Source organism: Pieris napi, chromosome 5, assembly GCF_905475465.1.
Source record: "Pieris napi chromosome 5, ilPieNapi1.2, whole genome shotgun sequence".
Classification (NCBI taxonomy): domain Eukaryota; kingdom Metazoa; phylum Arthropoda; class Insecta; order Lepidoptera; family Pieridae; genus Pieris; species Pieris napi.
Window position 1 is genome coordinate 456489 of NC_062238.1, and position 23124 is coordinate 479612.

General features: G+C 33.5%; 1 protein-coding gene across 1 annotated transcript; it reads right to left on the reverse strand.

Annotated features, from left to right (window-relative positions):
• Window positions 1–64: 64 nt before the first annotated feature.
• On the reverse strand, window positions 65–12637 carry LOC125049500 (organic cation/carnitine transporter 7-like). Its single transcript, XM_047648838.1, has 10 exons — window positions 12544–12637; window positions 8153–8311; window positions 7504–7666; window positions 5306–5427; window positions 3788–4032; window positions 3154–3302; window positions 2143–2287; window positions 1268–1548; window positions 620–747; window positions 65–506 (listed from the first exon to the last, which is right to left on the reverse strand). Exons 1-10 carry the CDS (start codon window positions 12593–12595, stop codon window positions 448–450), a joined length of 1503 nt encoding a protein of 500 aa, XP_047504794.1. The 5' UTR covers window positions 12596–12637; the 3' UTR covers window positions 65–447.
• Window positions 12638–23124: the final 10487 nt, after the last annotated feature.

Here is a 23124-nt window from a genome sequence, read left to right on the forward strand (position 1 = left end):
ACTTTCATATATGCAAGTGACAGTTTTTTCAAGTTTTTTGCTTAAAAAAAAAGTATTTATTACAAATCTAATATTATCGTGCTTAAATTACACTTGAATACTGACTAAATATATAATTTAGCCCTTATATACTTCTTTTTATAAGTTTCAAAGTGCTAATATTTATTGTCTACATTGGAAAAAGTAGAGTAACTTCATATATTCCAATATGTCAATTTCATTCGTTCTATTACAGTAAAATTTAATTCACCTCTTGCAACTTGTTAGGTTGAGTTATACATGAGTCTCTTTTCATGAAGAACAGGCCATTAGACTGGCGTGCACATAGACGTACCACTTCATTACCTCAACCCAAAATTGTATTAGTTTGAATAAAAAAGTCAGACGTCAACGCTTCATACACGAAATTGTTCTAGTTATAAAATATGTCTACTTAGGATTAAAATTTTAACTGGGAATTTCTTTGACTTTGTCTGGCGGAAGAAACCACGCCACGAGAACGCTGCCTGTAATGTAACATTGAAAAATTAGGGAAATTCTACTGTATGAACCTAAAAAAACAGATATATTATGCCACTTGTTTAGAAATTAAATTTAAATGTACGGTAATAATACTTACTTAAGACCAATAGAGCCCAGAGGTAGAAAGTTACTTCACAATGTGTAAAAATTGTGTTCCCGACGATATTGATACCAATAAAACTACTGGTTCTTCCAACCATTATACTGAGGCAGGTGGCCATTCCCCTGTAATTGAATTAAATTTATAAAAAAATGTAATAGATCAATGTTTGCCTAGTGGCTTCAGCATGACTCTCATCTATCAGGTCGTAGATTCAATCCCCGGCTGTGCACTAATGGACTTTCTATCTAATTGCGCATTTAACATTCGCTCGAAAGGCGAAGGAAAACATCGTGAGGAAACCGGCTTGCTTTAGACCCAAAAAGTAGACGGCGTGTAGGAGGCTGATCACCTACTTGCCTCTGTTCTCATCTCTATTAGATTTAAAAGGTCCCGGGCCTAAAAAGGTTGTAGCGCCACTAATTTATTTATTTTTATTTTTAAAATATGTAATAGAGATACAGATATTCAACATTCAGTTACGCACAAATATATGAGCATAGCAAATAATTATCAAGTAGCCTACTGTGGAAATGTAAGTATAAAGATAGAAAAATCCATTGGATTCCAGCCGGGACACAGCTTTGCGTGCCTCAGACTGATAATACAAATATAATTTTAAAATTGAATTAAAAAAGCACTAACCTACAAGACGTAGGGTATAGATCCACGAAGTACGATGCCAAAATGCCCATACCCAAATTGGTACATGTGAACATCATAAATAATACTACACTGGATATTGGTTCTGGCATAAAACTGATCAGCAATCCACTTAGGGTTGATAGGCTTAATATACTTAGGAGAACCAGCCGTCTCCATTTCATCAGGTAGGATATCACGAAGTTCAGAAACGAAAAAGTGAACTGTGAGATGACGAGAGTGAAGATTATGTTCTCCTCTATGTGGCCAAGACACGGTGGACCCTGGAATACAATTATAGGTTTTGTTTTGATTCCCGTGCCATTATAACTTCGCACGGGATTAAGGATAAATTCATGTTGATTAAGAATGTTTTCTGCAATTGAGAGCCACAAGAAGCAGATCACCTACTTGCTTATTGATTAAGATAATCACGAAACAGTTACGGAAGTCTGAAGCCAAGGCCAAGGGTTGTCAGTATCACGAAAAAGAAGTCACTAAAGTACAGGAGTCTGAGACCAAAATCAAGGGTTGCCACAGACAGAAGTCACTAAAGTACAGGAGTCTGAGACCAAAATCAAGGGTTGCCACAGACAGAAGTCACTAAAGTACAGGAGTCTGAGACCAAAATCAAGGGTTGCCACAGACAGAAGTCACTAAAGTACAGGAGTCTGATGTTAAGACTGGTTAAGTTAAGTTGTCCCGTTCTGATTATTTTTCCTAAATTGTCTATTCATCTACTATTCTTAAACGTCTACGATTACACATCACTTCATTGTATATCTTCAAAAACATTTAAGATAATAGATTTGAAATTATTTTTTAATATAGTTTAAGTTTTGTCGGAAACATAATTTTCTATAATAATGATAACGAACCTCAGTCGAGTTATCATGCATATATGTTTTATTGCTGGAATGTGTTGATATCAGCTCACAGAGATTGTTAAAATCGCTGGTCTTCTCCAAGGAAGCTCTCACAAGGTTCAGAATATATGGGAGCCACACGAGGAAACTATTGTTACTGAAATAAATGTTTCATTTATAAATTAAAGTAGTGAATACGATTACAAGAAAAAAAACATGGCATGTGAATGAACAAAACATAGCCAAGATTTTTATTTTATTTTCAAGCTATGAGTTTGGGACATCTAACTGACTACTTCTTTTGTTTTACATAGTAATTTGTTTTACACTTATAAAATTAACTTATTAATAATTTGGAATGAGACTCTTGGGCTCTGGGGTTCAAGTGCACATATTAAATTAGTAATTAAAGATTTAAGTTGTCGCCTGGTAGATAGTACCTACCGGTGACTTCAGAGCTGGTGGTTTCGAACGAATAGCGTTAAAGGTACACTGCCACAGGTACCAAACTTTTAAATTTGTTTTTATTAATGTTTAATTATTTTAATTATTACTATTTATGAATTAACTCTAGATTTACTAATAGTATATTTATTAACTGCATGTTTTAAAATCACATCGTAGACCGGACGAGAAGAACTGGCAAGAAAGGCTTCGCCAGTTTTTGAAATATTGACAAGATGTTTCTATGGAGTTCTAACCTTTACTCCACATGAAATGGAACTCATGTCTATAAAACTTGATTCTCCACTATAATATTTTTTTATTCCCCCTAAATTAACTCATGCCCGTGGGTCTAATCTAATACTAAGTAACCACCGGCTTCTTTATCGTACCACCAAGTATGTTTTCTGTAGTGACTGTACCAAGCTTTTTAACAGATAACAATTATTATTTTGGTTCTAGAAGACGGAGCTGAATGGTATGTATTAAGTATTTGAGGAAGGAACAAGGAAATATAAACCCGCGATGTTACTTAGCTTTATAAACTAAGTTAAATTAAGAATAAAACCTCTATCTCACGTCATGTACACGACGAAGACAATGAAGTAGAGTTGCACGGTCCGCAATAGAAGAGGCGGCTTGAATAGAGGGGAGCTTTGCTCTTGCATGGCGCGGAAGAGAGACTTATCCGTTTTTGAGGCGACATCCTCTATCACTAAGGTTGATAGCTGAAATAAATTTAGGCTTATTAAATGGTTTACTAAATTAACTCTTTAAAAATCCGTTGTGTCGATACAACAACCTTTTCTTTTATGTAACAGGGGGCAAACAGGCAAGAGGCTCACATAAAGTACGCCGCCCATGGACACTATCAATGTCACTGGGCTCACAATTGCGCTTCTGGCCTTTTAAGAATTGGTACGCTCTAGAAGGACCCTAAGTCGAATTGGTTCGGACTGCAGTGAACAGCTGGTTCCACATAGCGGTGATGCACGGCAAAAACTGCCTTAAAACGCTCAGTTGTGAAACGACGGACGTCGAGGTGATACGGGTGGAATTTCGCATTCTTGACGTTCGATGATCTTTCAGTCGTTAACATAACTATGGAGGCAGTAAACTAACTAAAAATTCTTGCTTGAAATATTATCAGTGACACAAGTCTTTTGACCTGAGCGATGGACAAAGAAACACGTCAATTAAAGATTGTGCTCACCTGCAAATCATGTTTATTCTTTCCGTGATTTATCCTATAAATCGATTTCAATACAGAAACTGCTTCCTCTTTCCGCCCACAATTTGCAAGGAACTTTGGTGATTCGTTAAAGAAGCATATGGCCAACCCTCCTAATCCAGCCGGTATTGCCAGAACGATGTTTAAAAATCGCCACGGTGTGAATGAAATTCCCAATAATGGTACGTTCCACTTGAACGAGAGCAGAAGTGTTGGGTATGTAAGTACTAAAAGAAAGAAAGGTTTTAATTTTTAATAAAATATAGAAATGAAACGGAAAGAAAAAACTTTATTACACATACTAAAAAAGAAGTGCACTAGCCACCACACTTAATGTAGCTGTAGGTAATCGTGTTATTCCCTGTGTCGTGGGTAGCTCGTTTTTTCCATTTAACACAATAATTTTTACATAACTATTACATTTTATACGTAAACTATTGTTGCATAGTAAGAATATTTTCAATTAAAGACAGGTTGAGATGTTGTTTAAGATTGTCAGAATGTATAAAGTTTTGAAACGTTACTGAAAATTTTGTTTTTAAAGATGAAAAGCTTCTGAAGGTGAAAAACCGCGAAGAAAGTGCGTTTTTGGGTAGCTTATAATATGTAGGTTTGCGTTGTGTATGATATGGTGTTACAAATAAAAGTATTTAAGGGTGATTCTCAGGAACGACACTCCCGAACTTCAAACATGTATTGAATTGTGTCTTAGATTTATTTAAAAATAAATCAGTGGCGCTACCATTGTTGGCCTAAGATTTCTGTATCAGTTTCATGATTATTTGTCAATGTAATAGACAAGTAGATAATCAACCTCCTGTACCTGACACACGCCGTCGACTTTTTGGGTCTAAGGCAAGCTGGTTTCCTCACGATGTTCTCCTTCACCGTTTGAATGTTAAATGCGCATATAGAAAGTATGTCCATTGGTGCACAGCCGGGGATTAAACCTACGACCTAAGGGATGAGAGTCGCAAGCTGAAGCCACTAGGCCAACACTGCTCATCACTGCCAAGAATTATTTACCTATCATTAATCTAGAAGCTAGGTGTGTCAAAGAGCGATGGAACGATGTATGATAGCGAAGAAAAGAAGAAAAAATAAAGAATACAGCGGTTAGAAAAATACCTAAGGTAACAGATGTTACAATAACAATAAATAAACTAAAGTGGAAATGGGCGGGTCACATGGCAAGAGGAACAGAAAAGTGAAGCAAAAACTACTAAACTGGTGCCCAAGGTACAGCAAACGAAAAAGAGGAAGACAACTCAGAAGGTGGATATACATTAAAGGAACAGCAGGTGGTACATGGCAGAGAGTGGCACAGAGCAGAGAGGAATGGCGGGATTTGGAAGAAGCCTTTGCCAAAAAAGGGCACACAGATACACTAGAAGAGGATTAAAATGGAGATTTGTTTAAATGTAAATGTATATTAATAAAGGCTATTATTATTATTATTAATCTAGAAGCTATACAAATTCTAGTTCGTGATCTACTTACTGGCTGCGACTGCTGGTGAAACAATAATAAGACATGTGATTATAAGCATGTACTTGCTACGAACGCGTGCAATACAGGATTCCCCCACTAGTGTGTACGTTGCCGAGTTTGCTGCGCAGGAGCTGAAATATTTTAATGACCGGAAATTAAGATCTATTCTAAGAAACAATTATTATTAAGTTATGTTTGAAACCTGATAACTTGTTTAATTAGCACAAATACAATCCATGTGCTTATTAATTATGTTATAAATAGATTTCTATTTTTTATTTCCAATCTGTACAAATGTGCAAACTTCCTTCAGTACCAATGGTCAGAACCCCTTTACGGGTAAAGGCATCTTCCGGCCTTTTCCAAAAAAAGGAAAACGGGCTCCAGCCTCCAGGCTCACCTTATGTTAAGTGATACCGCCGCCCATTGTCTCTCAAGGCCGATTTACATTATCTTAGTGTTTAGGAGAGTGCTTTAGGATAGTACTTTAGTTGAAACATGTAAACGCTACTTGCTTTAGTACGGTTCTACTTGACTTTCAAGTTGAATCAAAATAGAATCGCTTTTTATTTTTGTTTCAAGTGATACCCCTCCCGCGCCCGCGCAACCCCCGAGATCTTCCCTTGTTGTGTGTAAACACGTAATTTAGTCAAATCTTTAGGAGAGTGCATAAGTGCCGAGAAACGCGTGCGTGTTTTTTGATTTTTAAAGATGGCTAAATGGTCGGAAGATACAACTATCAAATTTGTGTCTGAATATGTTGTTCACGAATGTTTGTGGAACGTTAAAAACAATTTATACAAAAACAAACCGGCTAGGCATTAGGCATACACTGTCTTAAAATAAGCTATTTTGTTTATTATTTATATTTAGTTTATTTATTTCGAATAAAATCTCGTCTTCTATTTGTTCCATAACTACAGTTAGTATTTTGCGTAGAATAGAGCGTGTTTGCCGACATCGTTGCGCGTTCATTGTGGCGCTGTAATGATACTCTACTGGAAGAAATGTAAACGTTCACTCGCAACGCACTAAAGCACTAAAGAACTTGCCTTTCAAGTTGTACTAAAGCACTCTCCTTAACACTAAGATAATGTAAATCGGCCTTTATATTGCTATAACGCTCGCAAGTGCGTTGTCAGCCCTTTAAGAATTGGTGCTCTCTTTTCTTGACCCTAAGTCGAATTGGTCGTAAATACATTTATATGGTTCCACATAGTGGTGGTGCGCGGCAAAGACTGCCTTAAGAAACGCTCAGTTGTGAATTATCTGCTTCCTGTCTGCCCTCTAAATTCCACCTACGTATATTATTTACGCCCTAAATGCTGTATACTGCACGATACAAAGTCGTAAAGTAATAGAATATTCAATTTCAATTAATTTTTTGCTGCAAAACAAATGAATCATATTTACTATGTTGTGTAAGAATGTAGGAATTAATTCGACCCACTTTATTGATGAGAATGTTCCGGAGATGAATGTCAAGATCGTGTTTTTAATATTATGTTTTTACCACGTGTATAGTTGTTGTTTTGTAGTAACAGAAAATTTAAACCGATATAAATTATTCAATGATAGATTTCAGTGTTATAATTATTTTAATTATCAGAACACAATCACGAAATGAGTTTAGTTCTAAATAGCTCAAACACAAAATATCTTTATTCATATAGGTAAACAAGTACACTTATGAACGTCAAAAAAGAAGTTAAATTAATTGTAAATTTATATTTACTAGAACTAAAGTTCTCTATCATCAGTAGGATTGTAAAATCTCATCAAAAATGATTTCGTATAGCTCGTATAGCTTTATCTTCATTTATTGTTCATATAGCCTGGAAAACCTGTTTTTTAGCTATAAGGGAGTTTCGCTCTCCTTGTATGAGCCAAGGCTGTACATTTTTCTCACTCGGGCTTTATTAGTTTTATAAGCGTGGCAATTTCCTAAATCGACGGAGTTACGCCCCGAGAGTATATAGCCAGACGTAGGCACTCTCTTCAACTGTTACGTTGCATTCATTCGTTACATAGCAATTAACCTTTCATTATTTCACCTATCTTCTATTGTTGTACTCGAGTAGTCAATATAGAGTAAAAATAATCCTCTATTATTTAAAAGCACCCGATTCCCTGGTCATGGGAACGGTTCACTTCTGACGCCGATACCTTTGATTAATATAAGTGTTAAGATAATGTGAGAAACTTACAAGCAAACAGACACGAACTTGATCAGGCCGAGTAGTATCCAATTAGTGGCAAGACTAGCGAGGCAGGACAAAACAAATGCCGTCAGGACAGACACTATGAGAACGAACCGGCGTCCGCGCGTATCTGCCACGTAACCCCACGGATACGACACAAGAAGAATGCCTGAAAACAATTGCATTACCAAGTTCAGATGTGATTTGGCATTACAAATATTTAAGTATTAAGAATTCATTATAGTTCAGCAATGGTAAACTTTTTATAAATATATAGAAATTAATTGTATATATATTTGTACTTTATGAACCATATCAAGTAATGCAAAAACTAGCATTTTGTATATCTATATTTGAAAATTGAATATAAAAATATATTTCACGATAACTCATCAGACGTCATTGTCAAAATACGCAAATAAAAATAATTTTTAACAATGGGTACTTAATTATTATTAAAACAAATACAAAATTTGTAAAAATAATGATTGATTATTTATACAGATGCATTCAGTATAATCATTGAATGATACATTTTACTTAGGATTATTAATGTATGTTTTAATTTAAGTTTTTACTCACATTTACCCAGGTCTGAAAATAAATAACTGATGATTATTATGTATTGGTCGATCTTTAAAGGTTTACATCTTACCAATGAAGGGTAAAGAAGTGAGAATGCCTTTCTGACTGACTGATAAATTGAGGTCGCAGGCAGCAGCTACCACGAGACTAAACCCAAACAGATCAGCACCGATACCAAGAAGTATCAGCCCGCACGTAGCCACGAGCAAAATGTTGTAAAGTCCATTTCCTGCAATAACACAGGTTTCATTTATTACAATTTTTGTAGTTCGTTATCCTGCTGTGCCCGGGATATGAACCCTTGAAAGAAAGACTTTGTTTTTTGTATAATGTTTGAATGTAGGTAATAATATAAATATACTCACTGGAAAATAAAAAATGAATGAATCTTGGTTAATAACTGAAATACATAAAAAAATAACTAACAAATTCACACGTTTATAAATACAAACATTTTTAATTTGTTTGTATTGTCTATTTAGTCAAAATTATTTAATTTATCATAGGAGCGTGCCTAATATGAGTCGGCATGTAAGCAGTCTTTACTCGTAGGGCATCCCACGTTTTTATCATCCCAAATTTAATCAAAGTTAATTAATATTTACGCGGATAGACACTGCCTAAAATAATAAAATTGTAAATTATTTTTATTAAATTGTAAATTAAAAACCACACATAATGTTGACCACAGATCATAAGATTCAATAGAACCAAACAATTACTCATTCAATAACTTATAAAATATATAGTTTATTATGTGGTTGATAAATTAGGATAGTTTGTGTTAACGGAAATCATGGGGAAACCGACATACTCCCGTTGTATTAAGTTTAATACATTTTGACTTTTAATACTTATTTATAACAAGAAAAACTATCGTTCATTAATTTTGCAATAATATGTCTGCCCCGTGCCCCAATGGTTCCGGATACATGAAATAGTTATACATTATATTTTTATACATTTATACATTAAGGGATAGGATATAAGTTAAAACATCTCAATAAGGAAGTGAAATCACTTTCACAAAATAACTAACCCAATTTAAAATAATATTTATCCTTAAATATAAATAGTATTGTCTTATAATGGCTTAGTGGTTAATGAAAACGGTGGAGGTTGTGGGTTAGTCCCCGGAAAATAAATATTTGGGAGATTAGTTAGCGATAAGGCCGCGCCGTTAGCTTGTTGTTGCCAAAAGTTATATTTTTGTTATGTGTATGTTTTTGAATAAGGTAATAAAGTATATCTAAATAAATAAATATTTCGATTCGAAGGTACTTGCTGCAATTTCAACTTATATAGGTTTTTATATTTGTATACATTTCCTTAACTAAATTACTTGCATTGCGAAATTTAAAATCTTAATAGTTCAAAGTTTAATTCAGCAGAAATAATGTTATAGTAATCTTGACGATTATAGCTAAGTCTGTAATTTAAATTCATGTCAGAACTCACGAGCGCGTGTAAGTATAATTTATAGATTAACCGCTTAGCAATAAATACCCATCCAATTATCGCTACTGATACCAAGGAATCAGTACAATTAATCCTTAAATTTTTCAAATCATTTTACGTTTTTAACTAGAGACTATACGCAGAGACATATAACTATGCGCATTCGGCTATGTAGTAATTTTTTGTTTTATTATTTTTTAAATTATTAAATGGGAAAGTATTTATTTCTAACACACAACAACACAACACACAACAACAAATATACAGTATTTACAATACCTTACTAGAGACTATTATTTTCTGCCTTGGTACTTGATGCTACCACAATAAAGTAAGTATATGCTCCTATTTCACCGTGCCTTAATAAAGTTAAAGGTTTGGATTTCTTATTTGTTTATTATTCATATTATAAATAACTGCTTTAACATCTGATGCAAACTCATCAGTACCAATCTAGTGGATATTATGAAAAAGATACAGGATGTAGATTTCGTAAAGAAAATTTATGAAATATGTAGTATTTTATATTTTATGCAAAATATTTTATTGAAAACTCAAATAACGAATTGTAAACTAAAATTCCACGTGTTTTTATTATCGAAGAAATAGGAATATATAATATAAGAAATTAAAAAAAAAATATAATTTGTATTACTTACAATTAAAATCATAAAATTCCGCACTTTTTTGTCTATGGTTGTAACGAATAAACTAAATACATCGATTACACAAACCCTTTATCGGTGAGATAGGATTAATATTTTTGATGTTCCAGTGAGTTTTAGTGACAATCTTACGTAGCTGTATTCTTCTTGTCTTTACTACGAGTAAAGACAAGATTAAAAATATATTAGATGATATCATTATTATTAATTAAACTGACCGATATAGATTTTTCCGAGAAATAAGCTTTCAAACGTTTTCCTTGCGCTGGATTATATGAAGGCGGAAAATGTTTAAGGAAAATTGAAAAGCTAAGATTGGAAACTCTATACAACCGTCTTTTTATTTAGATGTTTTTCCCTATTAGTTGGCAGGCGTTTAATATAAAATATATTTTTTTGGTTTCCGTTTAGACACAACATTTTTTTTATTTATTTATTCTGAAGTTTACCCCATCATACTTAATACTATTCCACGGTATATGTTACACGCTCTTTTATCTTAAACATAATTGTTACAAAAAATTAAATAATTCATAAATTTGAATTATTTTATTTTTAATTAACGGTAAATCTTTGACCATACACATAGGTCAGTATCTTACTTAGAAATTTAATAATTTGCTTATGCTTGCAATGCATGCAGTTTATTTATAGAACAAACCATGGACACTCAAATTTCCAGAAAACTCGCAAGTACATTGGCGGCCTTTTAAGCGTTGGTACGCTCTTGCCTTAGTACCTTTGTACAAGTTGGACCTTAGTACAATAAATAGGTATAATTTTGGCCTAATAGTTTGCATAATCTGGCTTCAGCCTATAGATACCTTTTTTTATTTTACAGGAGGCAAACGGCCAGGAGGCTCATCTGATGTTAAGTGTTACCGCCGCCCATGGACACTCCCACTGCCAGGAAGCTCTTTTCTTGAAGTACCCTTATTCGATTTGGGTCGGAAATACTTCAGTGGGCAGCTGGTTCCACATAGTGGTGGTGCGCGGCAAAAACTGCCTTTAATTACGCTCAGTTGTGGAACGACGAACGTCGAGGTGATACGGATGGTATTTTGTATTTTGCCTTGACGTCCGATGATGAAACTAAGCAGCAAAAATATCTACATAGCTGTCAGTTGCCTTACTAATATAAATAACAGTACGTATAGAGAGGGTCCGTGTTGTCGGAACCCACTCCAGAATGTCGGTTTACTGGTTCGAAATTCAGCTAAGAATATACACAACTCCAAGTCCCCATCTGAAAAATAACCTATTTAGGCCGATAGTGTCTTATGTTACATTTATAATAGCTTGCAATGTGTTTGATTGTGGGATCATTTAAAGAATTGGCACTTCAGTTGCTACGCTATGATGCTGTATGATGCTAATGGAATGAATTTTGCACCAGTTTACGTTTTTGTGGCTTAGTCATTATAATATTATTGTTGTACACCATATTGTCTGTAATATCTGATAGAATGTAGAGCAAATTAATAACTGAATCTTGCGCATTAATTGTGAATAGGTATATATTACGCAATGCATAATAATTATCTATTAAATTGTTATTATGTTGCTACAAATTTGAAATATTTTGCAGAAGTTAGAGATACTTGAGCGCGGTCAGTGTGCTTCAGAATAATGTTACAGTTGTCAACTACGTTCTTTCAAAAATCATAATGATCAAAGTTCGTAAGGAGCATGACCACAGATGTACCTACATAGTCACATAGAATTATTAGATTAATGGAATATAAAGTCACGGATAACATTTCCAATAAAGATTAGCTCTGAATCGTTTTGTAAAGCTTTATAGCTAACTTCTGTGACTACAAATGCTTTAGGTAAAATTCGCAAAACTCGTACAACTGTGCACATTTCGTAGCAAATACCACTTATACGGTACACAGTACTCGGGCTATAATTATAATTTTAATTAAAAAACGTATTCATTCATGACGAATGTATTAGTGTTAAAAGCAAAAACGAACCGCCATAACAATAATTATAATATTTATAAAATAGTTAAGTGTTTTCATAACATTCATGCTTTATTAATTTTCGACCTTTCTAACGCTGTTACGAACTGTAATATAATATACTAGCATTTTATCGTTAATTAAAATACTAATTCACATTTCAACAATACATCTTTCAACGTGAGTGAAATGAGTAATGAGCAATATTTGTCAATTACGATCACTCTACAGTGGTAACTATACATGACATAATAATTTAAAAGTTTATTAAAACTTATATCATAAACAATATGTTTCATTTTCTAACGTATGCCAAAAACTCATCTCGTATCAAACAGAGATAGAGACATTATAAACAAAGCAATATTCACCAGTTCTCTCCAAAGCTGCCTCGAAGGTTGTTACATCTTCCTTCGTGGTCATGATCACACGACCGTCCACCGATATCTTCTAATTGGACTGAATGAAACTTCTGAAACGTTCGCAGTCACGGTATGACGCACAATAAAGCTAAGAGACGCAGCGCAAACGCGTCGTTTTCCGTCACACGTAAAATTATTCTTTAAATATTATTATAGTTATATAATCTTATATAGAAAACTACAAAGCTTATTAATAAGTCGACGAGAACTTTAGTTTTTCACGATAAAACTAAGTGGTTATAGCACGATACAGTTATTAAACACGCCACGAGTATGTCTTTGTTGCTAAGGAAAATACCCACCAAGTATTCTCCTTTTGATTGACTGATTATTAAAAGAAATCGTAAATTCTAAAGGTTAATCAGATGAAAATAAATTTTTCCGAAACCCTACAGAAATCAACAGAATGAAATTTTCGGACGATGTTTTGTTCAGTGATATCTCTTATACGAATAAGAGATATCTTTCTCGTTACTCTTAAATCGTTTGTAAAATCGTATATTTTTATAACATTACTTTATTCGCTGTTATCTATTGGGTTTCTTTTCGGGTATACTGTATGCTATGTATATCTCTTGAAATAGCGTTTCTTTAACTCAATGTAAAACTTTACTAATAGGGATGGGAAGTTTCGTCATCACGATCACTTCGCATAACTAGCAATATTTCTATATGAAACTGCGGGAGTAATGTACGTTTATTATATCTTTGTTTGAAGATGGCGTTCGGCCAAATAGGTATGAAATTGTAAAGACAAGGTCGGGAAAACTACACGTTCGAACCAAAATATCAATACGGCATGGCTTGCGTGTTGCCAGAAAGCTGAGATGTTTTTGATGGGTGACGTTTGCGATGCCAGCTGTTGAAAACAGAGAACGACACATATGTATAGATATAATGGCCGTATAATATATAATGGAGACACACTTCTTAAAAATGAATTCCAATAATAAAGTTTACTTAGGAAATGATTCTCAAATTTAATTCTGAATTTTAAACAAACGTCTCACTAAATACTACTTTTAAGAATCGAACAATGGCTGTTATGATTTTTTCTGTAAATTAAAATTCATGTGAACAGCGTAGAATTAACGCCTGATAGAACTTCGTAGCAATTTTACGTTATAACGAAGGAGTGATGAAATTTTTAATAATTTAAATGTTTTTTATTTATTAAACTTTTGTATTTTATAAAAAATAAATAGTTTTCCAATATATGTTATTTTAAAAATAATAAAAATGTTATCTGCCTGAGACCTATAGTTTTTTATCTACGTTATAAATTATTTCTCTTTGCTTTTGATCTTGTCTTGGGGTCCTTCTTGTACTTTTTATACTCTTATAAGACACACATACACACTAAAACACCCTGCTTAAAGTGAATTCTTCTTGTTAATTAAGGTACTGTACTAACATTTAACGCCTGCTAATAATATCTTAGCAAGTGCATGTTAAAAAATATTGCTATTTACATATTACAAGTAAGTTTTGGAAAGTATACACAAGTATTGAGTTTATAATGATGAGATGAAAAAAAATTATAGGGATTTGTATGACAATGAAACTAAAAACATTTTTAACAAACAGGAGTAGTAGCTCACCCTAACTCTCGTTCATCTCTCTCTCTCTCTCTCTCTCGTGTGAATCACAACATTAGACATTTAGAGCTCCTATATATCAAAAACCTATTGGATTTGACACAGTTTAAGTCATGAATCTTCCCTTAAACGTACACGCTAAAGCCTGTCTTTATGCCAGTCCTTTTGGAGGATTGCCAACCAAGATTTTAACTATATTGACTTTATTACTTGGTTTTAAAAGTGTTTTTACTACACACAATTTTTGAATAATATTTTATCGCAGTCTTTCATTTATCTTTTAATTTCATACAGTTTTTAATTTTAATATTACGGAAATAATTATATCATATGTGTAACTCAATAATAATATATTCGTTACAAGCATACACACATACAGAGTTATGAAATATTAGTATAGAAAACTGATTATTTATAGTAGATATTTATTCAACCCGTTTCCCAAAGCGTATACTAAAATTGTTAGTGCCTAATGCGGCTGAAAGTTAATCATAATAACAATATTTAGGTACTCGATCTATTTCTATTACTTAAATAATTATTTATTTTTATACATATATTTGTTTAAAAATAATAATTCTGTGTTAAGGTAGGCTATGGTTATAATTATTCCCGATTTAAATGGAATATGAAATATCGATCGTCAATTATTAGTTTTAGGTTCGCACGCCGCCGTGCATTTGAATCAGGGATCTTGAAACTATACAGATAATTGTGTGAAAATTTCCATATTCCCAGCATATACAATATGGCATATATTGCGAATGTCTAATGGTTGACGTCAGGTATTCTAAGGCTTAAGTACGACCTAATATGAAATACTGCTTACATCTCTGGGAATGTGTTTGCAAAAACCATCTTCTTCCTTATGCCAAATTCAGCTAAGGGCTTGTCGAATTGTCAATCTCTATGTATTATTGATCAGCTTGATTATCTCTCTCTACGCAGAGACATTGCGTCTCTATACGTATTCTACAAAGTGTATTATGGAGCCTCGTTTGCGTTGCCTGCTGCCTCGTGTCAACACCGTATTAACTCAAACTTTCATTTGCATCACCTTGATGGCTGGAAGGCAGACAATCCGCTACGAGAAATTTTATTTGCGTTAACGTACTGTGGAATCGACTCCCGGTGGGCGTCATCCTCGGTAAATACGACCTTCAACTGTTTAAAAAAGTGTATACTCATCCCGAGAAGGATCCTACTAAAATACACACCTACTTATATGGGAGTCCAAAGGCTGCGATGACTGCTCTTTGGGCGTCCCGCTCCTCAATCCCATAAAAAAATATAGTAATAGGCAAAGAGGCCGTAGCTTGCCTTGAAACAATCATATTTTGTTTACCAGAATTCAACCAGTGTTTCGACTTGTATTGCTTATTAATTACAAGTACGATAAAAGCAATTGTAATCCATTATAACGTTCGTTCTTGTAAGCACGAACGTTGTAAAATAAAGGTTATTTACAAGTTTGTTCCACAATTTATAAAAAATGGCTTTTCATTTATTTCTAAGAAAATCGTAACGTGAAAGCTCTCGTTTTGCTATTTTTATTTGTATATATATGTCAAACACTGTAAAATGTATTAGCAATAGTAAAAAAATAATCTACCTATATTTTATTTTATTTATTTAATTAAAAGTCCTAAATCAACATGAATGCTTATAATATGACCTCACAAATTTTACACACATACACATCAATTATACAAGAAATTAAATTTTCAAACTAACAAGAAAAAAATAAACAAGCAACCACATAATAAAAAAAACTAAAACTAAATGGAAACTTCAACCTCATTAAGAGCGTGATTGTAATTCAAACATAAGAGTTGGACAAAACAATCTATTTTTATTTTAAAATATTTAAGCGGATTAAAAGGTAATTATGACGCCAATAATTTTAAGTTATAACTTATTATAATTTACTATTCAAATTTTATTCTAGACAAATACTTAATTATTTTTCATTTTATATATTTGGTAGCTACTTTGTGTTTTTGGATATAATAACATATCACTTAATTAATTCAAATTATTTAAGTAAGTATAAAAGAAAAAACATTGTATTCAATTTTGTCTGTGGTGAGACTGGTCTAGGATGCTGGGAGCACCTTCCTTCCTCCACACCTGGAACTGGCACTATCTACGAAACTACCGGTACCAATAATTGTGACGTCATAACGAAACAATAATCATATATATAGTTCTTTCTACATCCGTCAATCTTAAAATTGTGTGGACTAACTATAAACTTAAACTCAAAATAACTTTATTCATATAGGTAACCAGTACACTTATGAACGTCAACAGATAAGATGTTAAATTGATTCTAAATTTACATTTACTACGAGTTCGCAACTCAAGGGCGTAGTGTGGGCAAGAACTATATTTATTTATTTATTAGGGAAACAAAACAAATATATTTCTATACAATAAAAAAATAAAACATAAAATAAACACATTGTATGTCTCCACAAAAAGTTTCACTAATAAAAAATATGATATAGAGCAAAGCAAAACAAAACATGACAACACAAAATTTATAAATCCGGAGAACGAAATACTAGTAGCTATAATAAAGATACAAGGATAAGAACATTAATAGTTGTTTTAAATTATTTTTAAATGAAGCATACTTTTGTGGTACAAAAAATTGGAAACAGAAACATTATTGATGTTAGAGTAAAAATCAAAGTAATCATTTCGAGGCCAAGGCACGTCTTATTTGTGGTAATAATAGGTAATTAGGTATGTACTAATTTGGGAGAGTTAAGTTGAAGGAATGGCAAGGAGTTCCTAAATTACCAAAACCATTCAACCATGCAACCATTCAATTCGAACTTCACGTTGCACAATAATTATGAAATTTTACAGGTTTTTGATACTACAATTTAAATTCTAAAAATAGCTGGACAACTTTTATTGTTTATAAGAATGTACTCGTATATCCGTATTTATTTATATATTAAACGATTGTATTACGCGTGCCATTTAAAATTAAACTTTACGGAAGACGAGTTTTACGACTTTATTACGTCAGTAAATGTTTATTTGTAATTTATAGCTTATATTCATATGTAATACCACAAGAGCTTCAAAATTATCGGGTATTTCCCGATAGGTTCGTTGCAAACAATTAATATAGTCGTCATGACGACTATAGTCGTCATGACGACTATATTTGTTTGCAACGAACCTTGAGGGAAATACCAGATAATTTTGAAGCTCGAGTGGTATTCGGGGGATTATTTTTCCGACCCAAATGTCGGCCAATAGAATTGCACCATGAGACGAAATGTACAGTTAACAAATAAGAATTTCATAATGAATAAAACAACTACTTAATACTTTTCTTGAAGCAACGACCAGAGAAAATTTTCACAAAAAATTTTCAGTATAATACCATGTAGGTTGTACCACGTGACGTCGAATGGTGCAATTCTATTGGCCGACATTAGGGTCGGAAAAATAATCATATATATTTTTTAAATCAAATTTATAAAATATTAATCAAATCACTCTAATATACCTACTACACCCTTTCTCCAGCTTACATACATGAATTTGGATATTAATTTCACTTAGATTTCTGGATGTAAGTTTGTGTGTTGGAGTGTTTCCTCACAATACTTTCGTTCTCTGAGAGTTTGCAGTGAGATAAATAAAAATTAATTAGTGTATCATAGTTCGAACAGACGAACTCGGGATTACAAATAGCAATTTTAAACTCAGTGAAAACAGAACTCTTTAATACGTAAAGTATTAGAAAATAAACTTACCGCAAACCATGCGGTCTTATAATTTCCCGAGGTCGTATTTGCCACAAACTACTCAACTTACAAGGTATTGGTTAAGCTTCCTTCCTACTTTTACTCATATTATTTTTAGCGCACAATTTATAGGGGTTATATTTTATGACGATCGATGGAAAATAATGGCGATCCGGTTGGAAGGCCCTATTGGGAAACGTAACGAAGGAAGACCGTTCACGAGATGGGCGGATGACATTATTAAAACGGCTGGCTCGAGCTGGATGCAACTAACCCAAGACCGAGACACCTGGAGAGCCTTTACCTGCGGAAGGGTTCTTGCAAAATAATTAGAAAATAGATATCTTAGTACAGGTAAAAAATAGGAAAACAAGAAGAAAAAAAAAAGTGTAATTTAAATTCTTAAATAAAAATAAGTTAAGTTCTTTTGCAAGAAATAGAATGGCTTCTTCATATTTTATTGTATTTATTTATAGTTTTATGAGATATACCTACATAAACACCTTCTTATACAGAGTGTTTTAAAAGGAAGTTCCTATTTAGTTGATCGATTTAAAAAAAAGTAGGTCGTCTATCAAAAAAGTGATTATTCATTATTAAAGAACACATTTGGGGACAAAAAACGTAATCCGTCTAAATGTAGAGCCTCGCGTTCGCGGCACTCATTTAATCGAACAATAAAATTACTTATGATGGCTCGGCAGATGGGCTCAATGATGGCTGCCATTTCGTGACGGATATTTTCTTTCAATTGCGCCAGAGAAGTTGGGTTATTGGCGTAGACTTTAGATTTAAGATAACCCCCCATAAGAAAATTAGAAAGTCCGTGCATACAAAGTAAACATGTCAGAAGTGAAACTTCTTTGGCAAACTAATTTTAACTCTTATTCATATTTATACAAATCTAAAACTTTAGATTTCCGAGACTTAGAGGGAGGGAAAAAGGAAGATATGTTAGGAATTTAATGAATTTATTTGTCATTAAAATAATAAATTAAATTTTTACTCAAACATCGATACTAAAAACACGTGGTATTTTAATTTACAATTTGTCATTTGAGATTTCAATAAATTATTTTGCATAAAATATAAAATTTTAATTTTAGAAATAGAATATTTATAAGGTAATTCGCCCTTCCTACTATCTTTCAATCGGTCTCAATCGCTCTCTTCCTTTTCTTGGACAAAAAAACTGCACATCTTAGTGATGTTACTTAAAAATTTTACCCTTATACTAAAGAAGTTTCACTTCAAAAATTCATAAGGGTTAAATCAGGACTGCGTGGAGGCCAATTTATGTCACCTCTCCTGGAGAACAATTTTCCTGTGAAAATTTCACGAACTTGTGGCAGAGACGTATTGGACGTGACGTTGCTCCGCCCTGTTGGAACCATATTCTTTGGTAAAGGCCAGAAGGGAAGTTCAGCCACCAAGAAGTCGTCTAACAGTTTCGCATAACGCTAAATAACTAAATGTAAAATTTATACCTTTTTGGCAAAAGAAATTTGACTAAAAAACAAAGAACGCAAGAAGCATAAATTAAATGGTTTCAACTAGTAAAATCTACTTAAAGGTACATTCCTACTGGTAAAATCAGCAGGCAATCGGTAGAGATAGGCGTTGCCTGTGACCAGCGCACTTTTTTGACCATAAATTATCATTTTATAATTGATATTTTGTGATCATGAATCAAAATAAAAAGTAACCTTTGGCTTTGACAATTTAAACTTAAGGAATGTACCTTGTCTGTATTAAGACTAGAGATGCTCTTGACATTTGAAACGAGGCAACATTTCGACTTTTACTATTCCCTGATGTTTAATCATGGCAATAAAAAATCAATGGCGTGTCAAGTTGGGTGGCGGTTGTTGGAGAGAAGTTCAAACGTGTGAAGGCCGGCAACGCACTTGCGAGCCCTATGGCTTTGAGAGTGTCCATGGGCGGCGGTATCACTTAACATCAGGTGAGCCTCCTGCCCGTTTGTGCCCTGTTCTATAAAAAAAAGTGTGTTAAAGAAAACTCTTTGTTTAAAGCTGGGTGTCAACTGGCTTTAATCGTTCAATACATGACCTTATAACTATAATTAAAAGCCCTACAGACGTAGGTACCCTGACACATAAATAGTGACTATATAAATAAGTACGGGATGTCTCCACCAAGAGACCTAAGGTAAGAGACGGAGCCCTACGGGTAGGATCAAAGGTTCGAGGTGGTGGGATTATCTCAAAGCAACCGGGCAGGCTCACCACGATAATTAAGGGCTTGAAGTAGTCTTCGCCACTTGAGAGGAAGCGAGAAATGAATATGTCAGAGCAATATTCAAATCTGATTTATTATTCAAAAACATTATCTTGAATACTAATTACACCTATTCACACATACATGATATTATTCTAGTGAGCTGTTGGTGTTTCGCGCATCTTCAGCTGTTAAGATTTGGAACACACGTGATCCGTGTCAGCAGTTGGTCAATATTCAAATAAAATATAATTAAAATTGCTCTTCAGCTGCTAAGATTTAGAACACACGATGTCAGCAGCTGGTTGATGTTCAGGTGATGAAATCTGAATAATCATTTGTCAATAATAAGCAATAATAGGCAAGTGCCTGATGATTACCCCTATTAAATAGGGGATTTAGGTGAACAGCCTCCTGTGTCTGATGCACGCCGTCGACTTTTTGGGTTTAAGGCAAGTCTTCATCGTTCGAGCAGAGTCGAACTGGGGATGACGAATTTCAGGTATGAGAGTCGCACGCCACTAGTCCATCACAGTTTATTATAGCATGTATAATCCAACGGAGTGTATTGGTAATACAATATTTAATTGAGCTATTTTTATCGCCGATTGCAAAGATGCGCAAAATAACATTGTTAATTGCAACTATGTAATGTAATACACCTGATATCTTTAACACGTGGCATCGTTATACAGTGATATACATATATGCTTTGTTTAACATAATTGAAATCTGACGACGTAGTTCGCAACTGTTTATGACCCGAATCACAATTGAATAGTATCTACCTCAAGAGGAAAATATACATGATACACATAAGGAACTTACCTATTATGCTTAAAAATATATAAAGATAACAGATTACTGAAAATCAGCCATAGGTCAATGTACTTAAGGGTTTATATTATAAATTATATGCCAATTATCGGTAAAAACTAATAATGAGCTAAATCAATTCCGCTTTATCAGTTAAAAGTTTTTAATTATGATTTAATATTAATTTTTGAAGGTTAATTAATAAGGAAAATTGAACTGTAAAGCCTTTCCGTGCTAAATATAGATCGGTATAGCTTAAAATTATTGAAATATTGATGAGTAAGAAACTCTTCATATGCACCTGGTCATATACCGCAATGCTGAGGTCGTAGGAATTAGGATCGAACCCCACAGCACCAATGGAAAGTTTTTATGTACACATTTAACATTCAATTGAACGGTGAAGGAAAACATCGTGAGGAAAGCGACATGCCTTAAGGCCCATTAAGATGGAGAGAGAAATCGTACGCGACTATCACCAGCAATAATCGCCATAGCATTATCTTTTAAAAATGTTTACATACAGACAAGAACAAAATTCTCACCTACGATTATGTCATACGAGTAATTTATCGTTAGGCGATGATTTCCTGCGTCTGTTTACACATCGAATTTTATAGTAAGAAGATTCTTTCTTAAGAGAATCTCGACTATTATAAACACGATCTCGTATGACATTTATTATGTTCATACGAGTATCATACAAATCGGTTTGAATTGTTTTGGGTGCGAGAATTTTCATACGAGTTTGGTGATTACTAGGGTAGTGTTCTCAAAAATCACACAAAAATCCTTTAAATTTGGCGATAGTATTAAGTTCATTTAACTCTATAGAAGTTACAAGTGTGTGTAGAACACGGAAAATTAAAATGATAAATACTGTGATGTGAGAAATGAAGCTCTTAATGCATTTACGAGAGAGTTGTGTTGAAGGATTTGATCCCAAAGAAATTAATGAAAATTTGATTTAATTACGACGCACTGCACTCGTGGTAGCAACTGGCAAAAAACCTCGAAATACGATTTTTGCTTTTGAAATTCTGTTTACACGGACACAATAAATTTTCCATTGCGAGGCAATTCTCGCCAAAGTGGAAGAGCGAGAGGTGTGAATGTTTAGACAAAGAAACTTTTTTATATTCTTTCGATAATTGTATCTTCGAGACGAGAAACTCAGGTAGTTGAGTTTCATATATTGTCTACGTAAGTTTTTTGATAGATTCTTAGTAACATATATATATATATTCTTGGTAACTTAGCGACTGAACTACCTCATATATCTAATTCGACATCGATGGTGGCCCATTTCAATAATGCGGAACTGATCCAATTACAAGATTAGGAGCAAGGAAGTTTTCATAAAATTGATTAACGTAGACCAATGTTCTGCCAAGAAGTGGTTACTTTTATAACTAAAAAAAAGTGCGTATAAAGTACACATTTCAATAAATTATTTTGTATAAAATTTAAAATACTAATATTTCATAAATTCTCTTTACGAAATTTAATTTTAATAATATAATTTCTATAAGGTACCACTCTCACTCTCTCTCAATCGGCCTCAATCGCTCTCTCCCTTTCCTTCGACAAAAACTCTGTACATCTTCCTGACGTTTTTAAAAATTTTACCCACATACGCCTAAAGAAGTTTCACTTCAAAAATCATGAATTACTAATATGGAATACTCTCGGTCATCAAGCAGTCTTATTGGGGAGCAAGAAGACTGATAGATGTAATCGACGGCTTCTGCCTTCTGTGTGTAACGTAGCGAATCTCTCAAACTTCTGTCGATTACATAGGTACATCCGGGCTCTACTAACGGATTTCTCCATAGATCCAGGCGCACATTTTACCCTTATTTGGTTGACATTCCGATTCTTGCAAGACCTGTTTCGTTTCATTTCGGTCCAGTTCGCACATTGCAATTAGAAGTGCTTGCGTCTGTTTTTTCGGATGTTGCTGTTCAAGGTTCAAGGTTGACAATTAAATTCCTAACATATCTTCCTTCCCTCGCTCGCACTTTTTTTAAATTTATATTAAGGCAAATGAAAAAAAAACGGGCTAGTTTGTTATATGTTCTGTGTTTGTCGATTTACTACTAATC

What these genes read in the sequence shown, in the direction of transcription:
- LOC125049500 (XM_047648838.1), bottom strand. Translation starts at nt 12,595, where the DNA reads ATGACCACGAAGGAAGATGTAACAACCTTCGAGGCAGCTTTGGAGAGA. An exon ending in GGCAGCTTTGGAGAGAACTG is followed by an intron (nt 8,312 to 12,543) that starts GTGAATATTGCT and finishes GTGTTATTGCAG; the next exon opens with GAAATGGACTTTACAACATT. An exon ending in CTGGGCTCTATTGGTCTTAA is followed by an intron (nt 507 to 619) that starts GTAAGTATTATT and finishes GTTACATTACAG; the next exon opens with GCAGCGTTCTCGTGGCGTGG.